Source organism: Anopheles maculipalpis, chromosome 2RL (genome assembly GCF_943734695.1).
Source record: "Anopheles maculipalpis chromosome 2RL, idAnoMacuDA_375_x, whole genome shotgun sequence".
NCBI lineage: Eukaryota > Metazoa > Arthropoda > Insecta > Diptera > Culicidae > Anopheles > Anopheles maculipalpis.
In genome coordinates, this window is record NC_064871.1 from 24,807,855 (window position 1) to 24,822,225 (window position 14,371).

General features: G+C 42.8%; 1 protein-coding gene across 1 annotated transcript in view; it reads right to left on the reverse strand.

Moving 5' to 3' along the window:
- Window positions 1-11,988, reverse strand: part of LOC126559641 (A disintegrin and metalloproteinase with thrombospondin motifs 9) — a 92,280-nt gene extending 80,292 nt beyond the window's left edge. The window contains exon 1 of the mRNA XM_050215811.1: window positions 11,691-11,988. Within this exon, the coding sequence (XP_050071768.1) occupies window positions 11,691-11,988 (298 nt within the window). The remainder of the gene's footprint in view (window positions 1-11,690) is intronic.
- Between the last annotated feature and the right edge of the window lie 2,383 nt (window positions 11,989-14,371).

The window sequence follows — 14,371 nt, forward strand, 5'->3', positions numbered from 1 at the left end:
AATTAGAGTGTGCGTTCGTTGGTGCACCACATTCTCCGGGCCAATGTGGACGAGTAGAGTGATGTTTCAGTGCAAGATATGCTGTCGCGTCTCATCCGCTATCGACAAAAAGGCGTTGCTATTTTTATGCAAACGATGATTCAATGTCGAAGAATTGCACTGGGTTTAGCAATGTCCTAGTGCTTTGCTTTGGTTTGTGAGAGTCATTCACGCTAAGTGTTTATAAATAAATAGCATTAGTGAACATGAATTCAGACGCCTTCAAATTGTTGTTGGCGCTCGATCAACGGAGCTATAAACTTTAGCACAAATAATCGCATGTTATGACAAGATCAAACTGTACTTATAGTTACTTATCTTATAACAATGCAAAATGTACTTACAGTTACTTATCTTATAACAATGTGTCACTTAACTACTACAGGTTTGTTGGATAAGTTTTTGTGTACGATTGAAAACCCTATAAAGTTATTTTTTATCATACTACGTTTCAATAATAGTTATTATTTAATGAGACATGTTCATATACTGATACTTTTTTCAGAAAGGCTACCCATTCACTAGCATGCAATGCAAATATTGTGGCTTAATTGAATCGTAAAATGGCGAGACAAGTCGACCGATCAGTCAGAAAAGACATACCCATGAATCTCTACCAGGTAACGTTCTAACTATCGACATCGGCAAACAGACATTGAATGTGCATAGCCTAGCACATTCTTTATATGCACCCACCTTTATGTCTGACCACCAAAGGACAGCTCTTTAAATCCACAGAATTATGGACCGTCGAGACTAGTTAGAACGGTAACAACTATAACATCACAAAGTCCTTGGATGCAGGCTCCATGAGCAGCAACAGTGTTACTGCTACCATTTTGTAGCCGCTCTTGTGCGAACGTAATTAGATGAAGACTAATGAGCTGTGCCACGAGGCCGTTTGGTATATCAATATAAAATACATTTGATTCCGAACGAATCGAAAGTATAGTGAATCGGGAAACTGTTTACAAAACATGTCCAAACATCCAGCTAATGATCCGATTAAAATAGATAACGTGATATATTGTTGCGACGTATTTATTTTCTAAATGCAAATGAAATCGATTCGTTATCGCGGTACAATTTATTTTACCGACTCTTTCCATTTAAGATCACGCATATCGACACTATTTGTCTTTTGGCACGATGCAGCTGTGGTGGGTGTCTGCATTCCGAAGCCGACGGTGATGCAAGTGCTGCCGATTTCACTCGACGCGAAAGTACGGGGCGACGATGAGAAACATAAATCTTGCTACTCCAAGTAGCATGCGGCTCGGTGCGCAGCATACGGTCGGCTAGAGATGGTTTTTGAGAGATTGACCGACGGACAATGTTGCAACGCACCCACTAATGTATGCAGGATGGTTCTGGTCCGTTCAACTCTTGCTCTCGAACTCGTGGCTCGACGGACTGTTCGTTTAGCCGTTCCGATTCCGAGCTTAGCCCTGTTGTACTGATGCGAACTGAAACTAAAGGCCTATAATTTCTCGGCTACCGTGATAAAGCAATGATTTAGGTGCATTTTGCATGTGCAGTCCGTAAAAACCGTAGAGCTTTTTGCGGAAAGATCAAGTGTACAACTCTGCATCTAATCATCGACGGTGTAAGAAGCAAAGCAAATAGCACATCTACAAAGAATTGATTGATTTTATAATTCCCGTATTGGAAAAGGATCGTTAAAGAGATATTAAAGTTATTAAAGGTTTTACAACTTTAAAAATTCCTTCAAACCGGTACTTCTACCTGTCATAACGTTCGAAACCCGCAGTGCCTCCGGAAGGTGTGAAGATTCAACGGTTCGCTGTCTGAAGTAGCGCACTCGACACGGAGCTTTAATGTAACCAGTACCGCAAAACTACTTGACATCGACGCATAAATAAACGCATCAAGTAGCTCTAATTCCGATAATTGTATAATAAATTCTGTCTGACATTAATGGCGTCGTGATTGATGCAAGTGCTCCCGATAGGAATGTGCAGCCTGTTGCATTTTATCGGTCATAAATCTCATCGCGCAATGGACGACAGCGCACGGGTGAGTAAGAAATCCTTGTAACTTGCCAACATCGTAGTGTTATCACGTTTTCAATTTAGTAACTTTGCACATACCGTATTCCAAATATTTTCATATAGTGCATAACCCGTGGCATGAATAACTGCATCAATGAGCTCAATTTACTGAAGGTAAGTCACGTTTTTACCATGCTAGTAATTGGCCATTAATAAGAAGGGGTCGATACGAAAACTACTGTGGTAATGGCTAATGGGGTAAAATGGGTAACGACTAATAGGATATTTATAGGCTTGGAGAAACGTGTAAGCATAAGTTGATGCGTCCTTTGAGCTATAACGTGCATCCTTTGCACAAACACCGTCTGTCAGCGATTGATAAATGCAATGATACATTTCCGAACAAAACGTATGTGTGCATAATCGTTCACTTCAGCATGTTGCTGCTAAAACCTCACTAATGTTACCCGACTCCACACACGAAACCGAACATTATAACGACTTCTAAAGCTAAAGATAAATGTTTAGCCATATCACTGAGATGTGAGGACTGGTGCTGAATTTTCGTCAATTTTCTTTACCCCGCTTTTGAAGCGGAGCTTTTAAAATGCCGACTGTTTCTCGTTTTGTTTTGTTCTCAAGCTTCACTTGAAAACTATGCACTCGTGAACGTGTTGTGGTTGATAAATGGTACCAGCATACCATTCTTAGAATCATTACGCAAAGAGTAACGCAGAATCCTACTTATGGATGCGTCGCACTAATTCGTTCGGAAGAAACAGACTGTACAGAAACGTGATGCAAGCCAGAACGCACTGTTACTGTGGGAAAGTTTTGGGGCACTTAGGCAGCCTTAGGTGCTGACATGCTGAAATGGCTTGTTGATCGATTAGCTGAAGCCACTCTGCTCGTTCTACACGGCATGTGAGACGGCCATCAATTATATGCACAGACGACGACAATGTCGTACGGATACGAGAAGAAGAATTAAACTCATGCAAACACTTATGCAAATGTAATTTAGATTTGCTAAGAAAGCAAGCATTTTACGTGAATTTGTAGCAGGAATTATTTAACGTGAATTTTTGTATTCTTTCTAATTTTTATTAAAACATTTAAAAAATTGGAATCAATTTAAAGTCTTTTATTAACTCCAAAGAATGTCATGCTGAAATATCCTTCTTACGTACAATTTCACGATGGCAGCGGACAAAGACAATCAATTTTTAGTTGATCGCGCAATAAATATTCGCTAATCTGTTCCACTTGACTTGCCGTACGCACCCGTGTCCACCGTCACGACAACGGCGAACAAAACAAACCATATATCCATTAGTCAAGATCGCCTCCGCTCTGGCCCCGAATGGCGAAAAAAAAGATGCTCAAGCGGCAATCCGATTGTCAACAGGTTACAGTTTGGCGCGGCGCGATTTGTGCCATTGACAGCGGCTTCATTGAAGATCGGAATTGTGTTTTGAACGCATCGCACGCTTTGTTCTGCACGTTGTCGAATTCATTTCTAGCTATTTCTTGTTGTCAAACAATCTACAGACGGGCGCAAACAGAACGGTACACTCACGTCCCGCGTTTGTACGGTACATGAAAACCCACTTTTGAACCGGGCGAACATTAGCCGGCGAAGATTTTTGCCCGACGGCAACAAATAATGTTGGAGTCTCATTTGGCACGCTGCACGAGACGCGACCAATAGTTATAGTTGGCTTAAAGTCTGATGGTCCTTCAGGGTACCGCATTTGGGTTGGTAAGCTGCGACCCGGCGGGCCTACAATCCGGACTTTTACACGGTGCCATTTTGCGCCTACACGCATTTCGCTACACAGGAATGGTGGTATCAATTAGGAATCGTGGGCCGATCACCGGAAGACACACAACGCTAATCGGATCAGAAAGCTAGATTGATCGTTTGCCAAGGCGCTTAGATGGCAAATACCGCAAAACGCAACATTACATAAGACACAGTCGATAAGCTCTTGGCTACTGGAGAAAAAGGCCTGCTACGCCGATAAGATATGCCCGAGCGAATACGTCATATAAGCCACAATCCGACAATACAAACGAGGTGAAAATTGATCTCTTTTATTTTGCAACAATAATACGATCAAAAGTTCATGTCTAGACTTGTCGTTTGCCATAAAGTTGGCACGTTCTGCAGGATTAGAGAATGCGATGGGTCGTTCCACTGTGTGTTAGCGTCAGGCGAAGTCAAATTGATCCTTGTCAGCAGTGGAGGCCATCCTAGTTAAATCTGAGCACTCGGCCGTCGGCGGCAGAGGAGGATTGCTTAGAAATTGGCTCGTAAAATAAAATACAACCCGATTACGGGTGCAATAAAGCGTTAAATTCAATCGAGTTGCGCTGGGGCACACTAGGAGCAACGCTGAACTGGTGCACCACAGTAAATTAGCTTAAGTCTGGCGAGACGAGAACAATAACCAATTAAGGCCAAGGAGCAATCGCTTTGGCGAGCTAGTGTAAACTTCTGGTTGATGAAAATGAACAGAATAGCACAGTAAACGTCTCCCTCCTTTCTGGAACAGAAAGTAAAGACCTCAAAGATCTCCCAGCACACACTGGCAGCATTGGAACAGACATCATAAGTGATGAAGTCATCCTGCACAGCCTGACCCACACACAGACTAGAAGATAATTCGGGGCTGTGTTTAGAACATAATTCTTGGCCAATGCAGCCAGACGCACTGCGTCTACAACACCTGTATAAATAAGTTTCATCGCAATACATGTACCAAGGGTAACTGCATGGTCAAAGGAAATACAATGGCGTGCTGATACTTGTCAGACGATGGTGCACTACCGCTAACGGGGTAGAGTTCAAGAGGCAACCGCAGAAATGACGACATGCAACGAAAGTAGAATTTCGTGCTAGCGGTGTTGTGGTGTTGTTACAAATTTGCGGCACAACCCAGACCCAAACCGAGGCACATCTCAGTGGCCGAGTAACGGCTTAATTGCTCCATAATTCAGCGAGCTATTTTGATAACTTACTTAAGTATGTTCCCGTTGCATGAAAACTGCAACTCTACACTGTTATGGTGGCGCAAATGGAAACAACCACGACCGGACTGTTCCGTGTGATGTTGGTGGTGGTGGTGATTGTGGTGCAAAGTTTATCTACAAACCCTAATGGGTTGCAACTGCACATGAGTTGGTCGAGACTAGTCAGCAACTTTTACCGACTTTCCAACGAAGAATGTCTGGAACACCCGGTCCATTTTGTGAGCATTGTGAGCGGGCCTGCTTCTGCTCTAATACTCTCACTAGCTGTGGTATGTCGGGCAACCATGTCACGGATTAACGAAACTTCGAAGCACCCTGCAATCGCCCCGGAACAACGAAGCCATTTCGTGAGCCATGTTTTGTCTAGTAATCTGGTTCTGATATATGGTTCCAGCTAGTCCAAGATCTGTTGAGCAGACAGGTCCCGTCCCGGTTGGGCTAATCGTGGTCAGGGAACGGGTACACGTGAAGCAACTACCGTTGTTGACATTCGAGCCCGAGGTGAACCATCGTAATGACCTCACGACGGGCTAACCGATACCAGAAGGACGGACGGTCGAACGGAACATAAATAATCCCAAGCTTTAACGAACGTCACCAGACCGAAGCAGGTTTGTGCGGTGGCTTATCGCGATCAGACTTAGATGCAAGGGACTTAGAAACACGATCCAACCGTGCTGGTGGTAACTGCACCAGTTACTGCTTCACTTCTGCATAGTGCAGAGGATGCTATTGCTTTGCTGAGCTCCCTTTGCTAGCCAGTAAGCACGGGGGTCAGAAACTGTAGCACGCCACTGCTGATCAACATCTTGCGTAGAAGTTCAAGGGCCTAAAAAACGATGGTGGAAGAAGATTTCTAGAAATTCAGGGGTGTGGCAAGGGTACGCACAGACGCGGCGCGGGAGACAGTGCGATTGTTAATCGCAATTAACGGTCATCGGACATGGTTGTGGTCGAGTGAAGTTGGACACATTTTTCATTTAGTCCGAACGTTCAATCATCAACGACGAAATTAAACCCTCAATGTGCAGCTTATGGCACATTTTTTAAATACGATTTTGTATTATTTTATTGTGACTTACTTTTACTTACTTTTGATGCAAATAATGCAAAGTAAATTAAATCATAAGTGTAAATTTCGTTCACAATAATGTAAACAAATTATACGAGTAACCTTAAGAGTTCATGTTTGCACTTGAACTCGTCGATTCTGAAAGCAAATTTCTTCAGACCAATGAACGAGCGCCATACGAATACAGACTGTACTGCTTGCTGCTATCTAAAATCGATAGAACCGGACATGATTCGAGTCGAGCCGGTGCAACTACCGATAGTCGTAATAAATTATCATTCCAGCTCGCAGTCGACGAGCTTCCTTTTACGAATGGTTTAGGGTGGTCCTCGATGCCTGCCGAGATTCCGAGATTACTCACAGGGTGTGCAGACAGCACGGCGGCACGACGACTTCTGTGTGCCGATCAACGAGCTGCAGTCGGGCCATTTTTCAACTCGTCTAACTCCCGTACGTGCACGAATCGTACAAATCTGCACCACAGCATCCCGCCGCACCATGGTGGCAGCGGGTCGAACAACAACAACCCATGGTCGAGCGCTAGCGTGGCACCCAACTTTGCTCCATAAATTACTATCCGTCAATCGATAAATTCTGCAAAGTGATAATTGTACACCGCGGCTAACACACGAATTAACGAATACGCGCGCACTTCCTTACCGGTTTTTCTGGGCGACGCGCGTGGAATGATTTGTGTGGCCGTGTAAACGCCCAGTATACCCTCACCGAGCGGACACTGACTTTGCTACTTGTACCATGTGTTTCTTCTTGCAGGAATTTCATACATCGTGGGATCGATTGCTTCCTAAGCAAACGCGAATCGACCTCACGTGCAGTATATGGAAGATCTATGTGGCCGCCGATTCTACCCACTCGTTACGCGTGCGTCTCCCACCACTTTGACGATCATCATCATCAGCAGCAGAATCGTTACGACGCTCGTAATCGGCTGTTTGATCGTGTTTATTTACATTTTTCGTCCACCGCGGTTGCGTGGCTCCAGGTCCGGGTTCTGACATTTGCCATTAGAGTAACGCATAGTAAAGTAAAGTGTGAAGTCTTCCAACCTGTCATTCGTTCGGTAAGTGGGGTGCGTTACGTTCGCAATTTAAACACCTCCGCAATAGACGTGTAGGATGATCGACGTGACTCCAACGAACTGCAGTTTATTTTTATGTGCTCATCAAACCCCAACATGAAGAAACAGGATGGTCAGGCAAATCATTATATTCTTCTAACAGTGTCATCAGATAGTAGCGGCGCTGCATGGGGCGTGTGTCATATTATATGGAGTGTATATAATTCACGTGACCTCATCAGCAAGTATGCACTTTTTATGAATATATTCTTTGTTTAAAAAAACACTTGAAAATTCAAGATTTTTTTTTAAATTAATTAGTACTGTAACTGTTTTGATCTCCTTGAACGAAAAGATTGTGCCAAACTTATATCGCCTAGTTTTCATGATGCTGCTCAAGTACGAAATTTAGGCTTCCGGGCTGCTTTTTCTAGAAAACACTGCCTCCATTTTTCCGCCAAATCAATAACGCTGATATAAGATACGCGACAAATGGAGCACCAAAGCGGACGACCGATGACTTCGCTACGACAGCTCAAATTACAGAAATAGTACATGAGACGGTCTCTAACATAGCAAGAAAATCATAGCGTAGGATAGTTCAACGGCTGTAAGAATCAACCAACTACGTTCATTTTCCCAGTGGCAGACTCTGTTATCGATTGCATTCGAATATGTACATGTGTTCGTGCATTTATGCCTTGCATGGGATATCCAACGGAACTCGATAGCACGACACGTCGACGAAGGGCAATTTCATTCGTTATGCTTATTATGACCAAAAAGAAAAGAAGCAAATAGAAAAGCAAATAGAATAAGAAAGACGCTTACGCCAGCAAAAATGTGCGAGTTGCATTCGATGAATAAATCGAATATAAACAAAAAGGCTGTCCCACAAAGCCAACATAAAACATTCGACGCCTTGCTGTCGTTTTTAATTCATGAATGGAACGCAAACACCAAACGTAGGCATTAATGCCCTTTTCTACGAGATATCGTAACGTGATCATTATTATTATGTCCTGATTATCCGATAATTCAAATGATTACTTATGAAAGTATTGCGATAAGTTAGCACAAATTGCGCTCTTTTCTACATGGAACATAAAAAAAAATTGTTGATGTAACTACTGATATTTCTAAAATTTATGTTTTGGAATTTCCCTACAAATCAATCTCAGACAACAACAAAATCCTTTTACCAGCGTGATTATGAAATTCAAGTCCGTTGATGTGGTGAACCCTTGTGTCTAACAGTTCACGCCACCAAGGGAAAAAAACAAAACAGGCTTCAAGTATACCGCCCTAAATCAAACCTCGGAAGCCAAAGGTATGATCTATGGCGCAGGGGAGATGAAACAGAGGCATCCTTCCTGATACTTGGCCAGTATTTCTGCAGGGGAAATGCATAAAGAGAAAGCACCACACGGTTACCTCAAATCGTAAGATAAACAAATTAAAACCAATTTCCGCTGGCAAACAAACCGGCAGGGCCGACACCGCATACACACAGTGACCGCATCGGTAATGAGCGCGAAGCTCATGCTGGTAATGTTGCGCAGCCCAGTTGCGTACCGATCGGTTGCTAGTGGGGGTGATAAATAGTGGTTTATACTTTTAATCATTCGATGCAACCGGATACTGGTGGGTTAGGATTTATGGAATTTATTTCTCATTGATTTCCGCAGAAGCGCACGGTAAATTGCTTTGGGCGTGAAGGAATGCGAATAACACCGTCCCAGTGCGGCTGCTGTTTGCGTTTTTACGAGAAATAACTCCTAAAAACAATTTCCCATCCTACCTTTATCTTCCTGGGTAGGTGCAGAATTTTCAAACAGGACTATAATTAACAAAACATCATGTTTGTGCCAATATTCGAATCGCCAAACCACTCCGTGTTGTTTTAACAAAATGCATATTTTAATGAGATGCACACATCGTCTCCCAAAATGGAGAGCAGAAGCCTCAGGCCTTGATTGTTCGGTGCTTCGAACAAGTTCGGCTGCTGTGGAAAAGGTGGTAAGAATTTTAAAACAAAAATAACAAACTCTCGAAAGTTAACATAATATTATGCATTTAGGATTTCACTCTCATCTTCAGCGGCTGATTAATGAGCAAGCAAAGGAATGTTGTGTTACGACGTGCAATGTACTCTTGAACATCATTTTGTAAAATAAGAAAAGACTCCGATAAGTTTGAATAGTACAAGCGATCATTTAACAATATAACTAATAGTATTAAAAATTGCTGTAAAAAACCTTTAAGATATTTAAGTCGCAAAACGAGTTTATGTACATAAGAGAAGAGTAATATTTATAATAAAGAAAAAAGCATTAAATGGTTTTATCAATTAAATTGATCATTCGTTAGAGTTGAAGCAGACAAACTGCTCATTTGTTTGCTACTGTTTTTGACGTAAAGAAAACAAGTCAGCATTGTACAAAAACTGGACACAAGCAGCAGTTTGGGCAGCGTGCAAAGAAGCAACTTGCCCGAAAGGAATGCAGGAATGCAGTTCACAATTTCATACCGTTTATGGTGATTACGGCCCCGGTGAAGCGAGAGTCATTGCCCAAAATAACACAAAAATGATGTTTTAATGATGCACGAAGCCATGGTGAGGCCACCGGTCACCGGTCAAATCGGTGCGAGCTGCAACCATTCCGCCCCGGAATGGAATGTTTATCATTGTTTTAGCTGTGTTATGTTTCCGTGTTTTTATTTGGCCCGTTCTCTTTAACGAGCTGTGCTCCTCGTTTTGAAGCAAATGCAATTGCACTAGAATCTGGAATGTTTGATTTTTTTTGTGCAGGAAGAAAGACAAAATAACTGCATTGTTAAAGGTTAGAGGTTTTATTTTCGCTCTCGTTAACGAATCTTGAACAGGAAGTGGTTGGCACATTGCATGCAGCATCATCGTTTCTATTCCAAGCAGAGCTGATGCAATTTATCCAATTTTGAATTGGATTATCGATTGCATTCTCATGTATCATAACAAAAACAAAATCCAACGATAAACATCCCGCCATCACGCTGCAGGAAGTTCGTTTATTTATTCAATGCGGTTACCTTGAGCACGGTATAATCTCATCTCATAATTAAGAGCTGCAATATTTTACTTTGTTACCGCAAGGAAGGCGAGTGAAAAAGCATCACCAGGTAATGCAATCAACAGAACCAATACTCCAGTGGCGAGTGCACTGCAAATGCGCTGGAATTTGGCACATACTTCTTTCACGGCGGTACCATTATCGAGCGTAGAACTATGATAATTGTTGCCGATGTTTGGTGTTTACGTTACGCTTGATTGTTGATTTTCGGCTTCGCACTCAGTTTATATTTAAAAAAAAACCCGAACCGTTCGAATCACGACCGGACCCGGTTGGCAAAATGACCGCAGATTGACGGTTTGATTGAGATTAATGAATCAATAAAATGATGCTCCATCACGCAATCGTGAGCAGCTCGCAGAGGAAGCCGGCACTATCGTGACCAAAAGCGGCACCTATCGGGTGACGGTGGTAACGATCGGCGCAGATGGAATATCCTCGCCACTTTGAAGGTGCAAACTTGCTCTGGTTGGTGCATCGATACAGATGAAAACACGAGAGAGCGTAAAAAAAACGATAAAGTGTGTCGGAAAGCATTATAACAATCCAAACGCACTGTACACCAAGCCGTTGCAAAGCGAAACTGCACCAATCAGTGCGCGTCTCACTGCTTATGCTACTAATGGCTTGGAAGGCATATACGGAAGACCATGATGTCGGTGAACATCGGAACGGTGAAGGATACTGTCAAGCGTTAGTTCACATGACCACGCACACCGTATAAGCGCTGCAATTGAAAGATAAATGGTTCGCAGCGCACAGTGAACGATTTTGGGGTGGAACGACTTCGAACATTCGAAGACAAAATAGTTTGAACCATTCGGCAGGATGATCGATGTTTGCGTCGGCCGGGTCGGAACAGGTTGCAACGATCGTTAAGTGTCAAGAGGGAAATGCAATTAAATGCGTTTCGGTAAGAAGCGCTGATTGCTTTCCTGTATTTTTCTTCATATTTCTTGCCGCAATTCGTCTTGGAAGTGACATTCGGAGGAACAAGCAGCATTTAAGAACCATTGGTAGCGTGTCACTGCCTACAATGATCCAATGCGTTGTACCAATTATGATGATTATGATTATGTTTTACACTGGGATAGAACTGATTTTTGAATGTTTGTTGAACAATTTGTTCAAACTCAACTCCTACTTTGCTATTATAAACGCGAGCGCGATCGACGCAAGGTGATCGGATCAGCGAAGACGAACATTCGGACTGATTGCAGGGGCACTCACGGGGATACTCAAGAAATGTTATAAACATTAGTCGTTCCGATGTAATAAACTCTCTTAAGAAAAACGAACAAAAGCATCTGAAGAATTTTCCAGCTAGTACACAATATACGTACCTTTTCCATCGACCGTGCCACCCGGCGATGTGTCGTTGGGCGGTGTCTCGAATGGTCGAACGCGTTCTGACTCCACCGCAGAGCCAAAACGTACAGATGATGAATTTTGCCTCATAAACTCAGTCGTATTCGTATCCGGCGGATCAGTTGTGGGTTGCTTTGGCCACTTTTTAGGTGGTGAAGGTGCCGAACTAATCCCCACAATAAAGGGCAACAGTATGAGTACGATGATGATGAGCACACAGCCTACCACCACGTAGCAGATGCTCCTGCTGGATGAATGCCATCGGCTGGTCATACCTACCGCCAATAATGCTTTAAGCTATCGTAGTGAAACACAATCAATCGTGAAAAGTACACCGTTCTGGGTCGGTGTACTTACACTTAATGGTAGTAAACTGCACACAATTATATAAAAAAAAACACTCACACACACTAGCACAATATACCACCGTAAGCGTAAAAGTGCTTACCATAAACACAACCCTTGCTGGGGTGGCGTTTCTAACCGATAAAGGCACCGGTGTGGATCACTATGCACCGAAATCACTATGCACGCTTCAAATAATTCTATGCTTAAAACGGACACTCGATGTGTGCCAATATGCAACGGAACGCGTCACTTTTTGCATTACCCGCTTATATACAACACGAAACTTGGAACTGTCCACTTTGTCACCAGTCGAGACGGACGGACCGCCCTTGCACTGCACGTCGTACGTAGACAACACGTTTGCTGGCTTTTCTTCATTTGCTTCACTGTGTGCATTCCAATCGTGAATCGTTGTTGCAGCTGTCAAACTGAAATTGAGAAAATAGAGCAAAAATTAAGGATACACGAGTTGGCAAACAAATGTGAAAATATGACATGCCTACTTTGACTGTAAATGTTAAATGCAGTTAAACAAATTTCTTAATGCAAAGTAATAAATTATCAGCAATACGGCTAGGCCGTTCTACATGAATTGAAAAAAAAAAATATAAATTGTCTTCTACGGCTTAACCATTCTTCATAGACACAATATTTACTCCTCGAAAAACCCAACGAAGGTCTAACTCTTTCATTTAAAAAAGGAGCTAAACGAATCGTCAGTGAACGCGTCATTTCCTCAAAAAATTGGCACGCGACCTGGTGATACTCACGCAGCGCTGGTCAAAACTACGGCACGGTTACCACCAACAAAGACTTGTCACCGAAGCCGAAGGTCTAGGCCATGGGCTAGAAACTTAAAAATAAATCCAAATGACGCATGAATTGGGTTTTTTTTCTCTGTATTAATTCATTTCTCGCAATTAACCACCACTTGATCGTTAGCTGATGTATGAGTAAACATTTGGGATCGTAGAAAAGAAACAATGCAGATGATTTAATTTTAGTAGTATTGTTAATACTAATAAGAAAATTCTCTTTCAATACAACCGGTAGCTTATTAGATTTTAACCGTACGAGCGAATTGATTGATGTTTTTTTTTTTGCTTTTGTAAACCATCAAAGATCACGCGCCTGGTCCAATCAACTGCAGTGCAGAACTAATTGAATTTAATTAAAATCAACAAAACATCACAACGACGGTTTTGTTTGAGTTCATCGCATGTTGTACCCAAAATCTAGATCGTAAAGTTCGGTAGCCGGGGAAAAAAACGAATCTCTATCAACAACAAGCGTGAGCACTCTCCTTAACGTCGTCCGATTACATTTAATTTGGCGCCATTGCGCCATCTCAGCATCATAGGTTAGTCGACTAAAGCACGATCGCTTCGATACGCCTTACGGAGCGTGTACGCAAGTTACGCACGGCACCAAATGTAGGGCGTCAACTGTTTGTAGCGTGAGCCGATGGAACCATTTCGTTAGAATCTGACAGCGATACGGGACTGGCGCCGTACGACGAATACAATTCACTTTCAACCATTTGCTCCGCTCGAGTGCAGCCGGTAAAGAATGGTCTGGATTGTTTAGTTCGGGAACTCTGGCGTTCGTTCTTATGTTCGAGAGTATCTCGTTAGTTTCGGAAAGAACAAAAACGCAAACGATTGTCGATTGAAAGGGCCAACACGCGGAGGAGTGTAGAAGTACAGCCCCACTAAGTTCTAATTGATCCACCCGAATATGCTCTTGCTCATGGCAGAAACAAACAAAAATTAAATGGCCAGCTGCTGGGATCAAAAATGCGTTACTTTATACTTACACGCACAATCGCATGTTCACAGAATATTAGGATCAACGTACGGTAACCAATAAAGAATCTTTGCCTCCTACCAGTGACCAATATAAAGCTGTGTGTCGTTAGGCTTATTCTTCGATGAGTTGAAAAATACCCAGATGGAAAAACTGATTCCCGCCAATTAATAATCAATTATCTAACACAACAGCAAACAAAAAACTATTGCTGGAAGGCATCCCAGGAGGAAACAACATTAGATCTCGACGTTCACATGCAGCAAAACCATTCAAGGTCTGCTCTTCAACCCAACTCGCAAGTCGCAAAATCTTCGATCCATTGCAAAGTATTAATTCCGCCGGAATCCTGGAGCGTACGCTGTTCGTGTGATGTTACGATCAAGTGAAATTTTCATCGTCAAACCCGCCAACGGTCCATAGCGTTTGCTCGCAGTGGGTTGCCTACGGTCGAGTACGTTGACGCTTGCTTTGCTCCGCCTTCGCAGCGCCAGTCAAGTTC